Below are 5,685 nucleotides of genomic sequence, written 5' to 3'. Positions count from 1 at the left end.
GTTTCTTTTGGGAACCTATACTCACGGATGTTTTTATCTTTGAGTTTCATGAATTTATAGAATCAATTTCTTTTGAAAACATATACATAATGGGCTTTTTTATCCTAGAGCAATAAAGAGAAAAATATTATAAATATAAATAAGATGCTTTAAAATGATTGTTAAAACAACTTTAAATGACTAAAGATAACTTAAAAAAATTAATTCTATCAAAAGAGTTATAATAAAACAAAATGTTAAATGTAAATTAAATAAATTAAGATAATAGTTGCACAAGAAAAAAAAATAAAGACAAAGAAAAAAGGAAAAAAATATAAATTTGCATATTAAAAAATATTTTAATTATTTTTAAAATTTAATTCAATCACAATATATTATTAATATTCAATGGTTAGTGTTATTTGTTTTGCCAATAATATTTAATTACGATTATTTTTTATCTTTTAAAATATTAAAATTAAATCTATATATTTTAATGGTAAATAATAAATCATAATGTGGGGATGATACAATTTTCTAAATTATTGATACAAACAAACATGAGACAAACGTGGGACAAACGTGGAACAAACAAACATGGGACAAACGTAGGTTGATAAATTGTTAATATTAATTTATGCCTAGGAATGATTTCAACTCATCCACCATTGATGGCAATCTCTAAAGCAATGATTGTGTTTCCCTTGCTTTGCTTTCTTTTCTCCACCATCTCCGCCTTATCTCAACCAAACACCTTGCTTTGCAATCAAACTGAGAAACATGCCCTTCTCAGCTTCAAACGTGCTCTCTATGATCCTGCACACCGCCTCTCATCTTGGTCTGCTCAGGAGGATTGTTGTGCATGGAATGGGGTCTATTGTCACAATATTACTGGTAGAGTTATCAAGCTCGATTTGATAAATCTTGGCGGTTCCAATCTCTCATTGGGTGGCAAGGTTAGTCCTGCTTTGCTCCAATTAGAATTTTTGAATTACTTGGACTTGAGCTTCAATGATTTTGGAGGTACTCCTATTCCAAGTTTCTTGGGTTCCATGCAGGCTTTAACACGCCTTGACCTCTTCTATGCTTCATTTGGTGGACTAATCCCTCCTCAGCTTGGAAATCTTTCCAATCTTCATTCCCTTGGTCTAGGTGGTTATTCCTCTTATGAATCACAACTTTATGTTGAGAACCTTGGTTGGATTTCTCATCTTTCTTCTTTGGAATGCCTACTCATGTTAGAGGTTGACCTTCATAGGGAAGTCCATTGGCTTGAATCTACATCCATGTTATCTTCCCTTTCTGAGTTGTACTTGATCGAATGTAAACTGGATAACATGAGCCCATCTCTGGGGTATGTCAATTTTACATCTCTCACAGCCCTTGATCTTGCTAGGAATCATTTCAATCATGAGATACCCAATTGGCTATTTAATCTCAGTACTAGTCTTCTGGATCTTGATTTGAGTTACAATTCTCTAAAGGGTCATATACCTAACACCATTCTAGAGTTACCTTACTTAAATGATTTAGATTTGTCATACAATCAGCTGACAGGGCAAATACCAGAGTATTTAGGGCAACTTAAACATTTAGAAGTCCTTTCACTTGGAGATAATTCCTTTGATGGTCCAATTCCTTCATCTCTAGGAAACTTATCGTCCTTGATCTCCTTATATCTTTGTGGAAATAGGTTAAATGGAACTCTTCCAAGCAATTTGGGGCTTCTTTCAAATTTGCTGATTTTAAATATTGGAAATAACTCCTTAGCCGACACAATATCAGAAGTGCATTTCCATAGACTGTCAAAATTGAAGTACTTATACGTGTCCTCAACATCTCTTATTTTAAAAGTCAAGTCAAATTGGGTTCCTCCTTTTCAACTTGAATACTTGTCCATGAGTTCCTGCCAGATGGGCCCCAATTTTCCTACATGGCTACAAACTCAAACATCTCTTCAAGGTCTAGACATTTCCAACTCAGGAATTGTGGACAAAGCACCAACATGGTTCTGGAAGTGGGCTTCACATCTTGAACATATCGATCTCTCTGATAACCAGATATCTGGGGATTTATCTGGAGTTTGGCTTAACAATACTAGCATCCATCTGAACTCTAATTGCTTCACCGGTCTGTCACCTGCATTTGTTGGGACGTCATTTGTTTGTTTGGCCCTGGGCAGCCGCATGGGCCGGATACCAGAGTGGCCTCCCCAGGATTCGAACCCAAGTCCAAGACTTAAGGACGATAAGGTTGCCCTCCTGGTACCATCTGCGCTAGTAGCACAGATGGTACCAGGAGGGCAACCTTATCGTCCTTAAGTCTTGGACTTGGGTTCGAATCCTGGGGAGGCCACTCTGGTATCCGGCCCATGCGGCTACCCAGGGCCAAACAAACAAATGACGTCCCAACAAAAACGTCGGCCTTTTTGCTCTGGTGTCCGGGTACGCGACGCCGGACAGCGCAAAGTCTTATGGGGCCATTTGTTAATTTGGCCCTTGGGGGTGACGTCCCCAGGATTCGAACCCAAGTCCAAGACTTAAGGACGATAAGGTTGCCCTCCTGGTACCATCTGCGCTGCAACCTTATCGTCCTTAAGTCTTGGACTTGGGTTCGAATCCTGGGGAGGCCGCTCTGGTATCCGGCCCATGCGGCTGCCCAGGGCCAAACAAACAAATGACGTCCCAACAGCATTGTCTCCAAATGTTATTGTATTGAACATGGCCAACAATTCGTTTTCGGGACCAATTTCCCATTTCTTGTGCCAAAAGTTGGATGGAAGAAGTAAATTGGAGGCTTTGGACTTGTCAAATAATGATTTATCTGGAGAGCTTTCTCTGTGTTGGAAGTCTTGGCAGTCTCTGACTCATGTAAACTTGGGAAACAACAATTTTTCGGGTAAAATTCCTGACTCCATAAGCTCTTTATTTTCACTTAAAGCATTGCACCTGCAGAATAATAGCTTCTCTGGAAGTATACCCTCATCATTGCGAGACTGCACATCTTTGGGGCTACTGGATTTAAGTGGTAATAAACTTTTGGGAAATATACCAAATTGGATAGGAGAATTGACAGCTTTAAAAGCTCTCTGTTTAAGATCCAACAAATTCACTGGCGAAATTCCTTCACAGATCTGTCAACTTTCTTCTCTTACAGTATTGGATGTTTCAGATAATGAGTTGTCCGGAATTATACCCAGGTGTTTGAATAATTTCAGTTTAATGGCCTCAATAGAGACTCCAGATGACCTGTTTACTGATTTAGAATACTCCAGTTATGAATTAGAGGGTCTCGTGTTGATGACAGTTGGGAGAGAACTTGAGTACAAAGGGATTCTTAGATATGTTAGAATGGTAGACCTGTCAAGTAATAATTTTTCTGGATCAATCCCTACTGAATTATCACAACTTGCTGGACTGCGGTTCTTAAACTTGTCTCGAAATCATTTGATGGGAAGGATACCTGAGAAAATTGGAAGAATGACATCTTTACTATCTCTTGATCTCTCCACAAACCATCTTTCAGGTGAAATTCCTCAAAGCTTGGCCGATTTAACATTTCTTAATCTCTTGAACCTATCATACAATCAGTTGTGGGGAAGAATTCCTTTAAGCACACAGCTTCAGAGCTTTGATGCATTCAGCTACATTGGCAATGCCCAACTTTGCGGAGCCCCTCTTACAAAAAACTGCACAGAAGATGAAGAATCTCAAGGTATGGACACCATTGATGAAAATGACGAAGGTTCCGAAATGCGATGGTTCTACATTAGTATGGGACTTGGATTCATTGTAGGCTGTGGGGGAGTCTGTGGTGCTCTTTTGTTCAAGAAAAATTGGAGGTATGCTTATTTCCAGTTTCTTTATGACATTAGAGACTGGGTATATGTGGCCGCAGCGATAAGGTTGAATCGGTTGCACGACAATTTGAGGAGACTGTTGGTAAGTAAAACACATCATGGATCATCTTCCATCAATTTTTGCTTCAATTAATACTTTCTTTTTAAGTTTGATTGGTTCTTTTTAATATTGCAGTTTATACTTCGTTATTCATTTTATATTATATATTGTAAACTGAATTTTGATACAATGGGGCAGAAAAGCAAAGTCTGTTGCACCAATTACAAATATTAATCATCCATGGTGACACCACTTTTTCTCAATTAATTGCAATATATGGAAGGGACCTGAATTTTATTGATGTGATTTTCCTTTAGGATATGAGAGCTGCCTTTTAGTGTATTTGTTTAAGCTTTTATTGAGAAATTAAATTTGGTTTTGAATAATATTTTTAAAATTTGCATTAGCTAAAGTTACTTTTTATGCCCAATTAGTATTTAGAACCAAAGTTTAATTAGTATAGGTTGTTAATGAAATCATTTTTACAAGTCTACTTAGTTGCCTAAAAATGATTTGAGAATACTTTTTTCCAATTTATTGAAAATTTTCTTTTTTATCTCAATTGACATAGAATTTGATTGACAAGTTCACCATTATTAAGCTATTGTAGACATTAGAGGGGAAAAGAAAATTGATGGTGAATTTTAACAATACCAAGAAAACAATTTCAAGAGAAGCCTTTCTATGTTTTTGACTTGTCATTTGATTAGCATAATCATTTATTGAAATTATCATTTTTCTTTCTTTTTTAGACCAAAAAAAAAAAAAGAATAAATTAGATGTCTTCGATCTAATTGCATTAACAAGTAAAAAAAGCATAATTTTGTATATGGTTGATACTATATGGTTTAAGTATGAATGATGCTCAAGATATGTAATGGCACAGGAAAAGAAGGAAGCTTAAAGAAAAGACACATCAATAATTAGGATAATCGTGCTTTCAACTCAATCCGAATGTCATCGAGGTCCCTCTTAATATAATTTATCATAATACTCCATTTTACTACTTGTATTAGTAGCAACATACAAGTGGAAGAAGTTATATTGTCCTGATTATATTTTAATATTTATGTAATTGAATAATTCTTTTATTGAATTATTCATGGTCTGATTTAATACTTCATAAACTCTTTTTCCATTTTCTCAGCATATCCAAATGTTTAGATTTTTTATTTTATTTTATTATATATATAACACATGTTAGTGTTAGTTTCTATGTGATTTTCACATAAAAGAGGCTTTAGGTAGTGTGTGCCTCTTATTGTATACTAAAAATATTTGGTATTCACTCATTTTGTACTTAACAAAACAATAAAATGCAATGCAACATAAAAAGAAATCTTGTACATTGTTAAAGATCCCTCCTAAATATATTATAATCTCGTTAAAAATCAACTCACAAGCAAATTATTGGTTTGATCTAGTTTTCTCCTAAAAATGGACTAAATTGACTTTATTTTAGAATTTAGACAAAAAGATAAAAAAAAAAAAAAAATGAGGCAAATATCAAACTAAAATACTTGAAAATAAAAATTAGTTGTCTAGTCCAAACATATAGAACCAAATTTCTTAATACTTGAAAATGAAAAACAACTTTGATGCACCACAAAACCTTTTAATAATAACCCATCATGCCATACCATACACTTCTTAATTACAATACAAGTTTTAAATCTTTTATATTTGTCATCAATTCCATTGTCAAGGAAAATACAAGAGTGTTTAGAACTCAGACATCGGACACATCTTTCACTTAAAGTAATTCTGATCCACCAATTCTTTCATCTTTGGGAAATTAGGTTATTTT

The 5,685-nt window shown here is 35.0% G+C and overlaps 1 protein-coding gene across 1 annotated transcript; it reads left to right on the top strand.

The window, feature by feature from the left end:
• The first annotated feature begins 650 nt into the window (after window positions 1-650).
• LOC100244601 (receptor-like protein EIX2) lies at window positions 651-4,782 on the top strand. Its single transcript, XM_059743408.1, has 3 exons — window positions 651-2,109; window positions 2,608-3,920; window positions 4,765-4,782. The coding sequence occupies exons 1-3, from the start codon at window positions 651-653 to the stop codon at window positions 4,780-4,782; spliced, it is 2,790 nt and encodes a 929-aa protein (XP_059599391.1).
• The last annotated feature ends 903 nt before the right edge of the window (window positions 4,783-5,685 follow it).

The sequence above is a fragment of the Vitis vinifera genome, chromosome 16 (genome assembly GCF_030704535.1).
Source record: "Vitis vinifera cultivar Pinot Noir 40024 chromosome 16, ASM3070453v1".
NCBI classification, from domain to species: Eukaryota; Viridiplantae; Streptophyta; class Magnoliopsida; order Vitales; family Vitaceae; genus Vitis; species Vitis vinifera.
This window is presented reverse-complemented; position numbering and strand designations above follow the sequence as displayed.

Bases quoted from the DNA above. Each gene is read 5' to 3' on its own strand.
- LOC100244601 (XM_059743408.1), top strand. From the start codon at position 651: ATGGCAATCTCTAAAGCAATGATTGTGTTTCCCTTGCTTTGCTTTCTT. The intron at 2,110-2,607 runs GTCTGTCACCTG...AATCCTGGGGAG, and splicing joins GAACTCTAATTGCTTCACCG to GCCGCTCTGGTATCCGGCCC.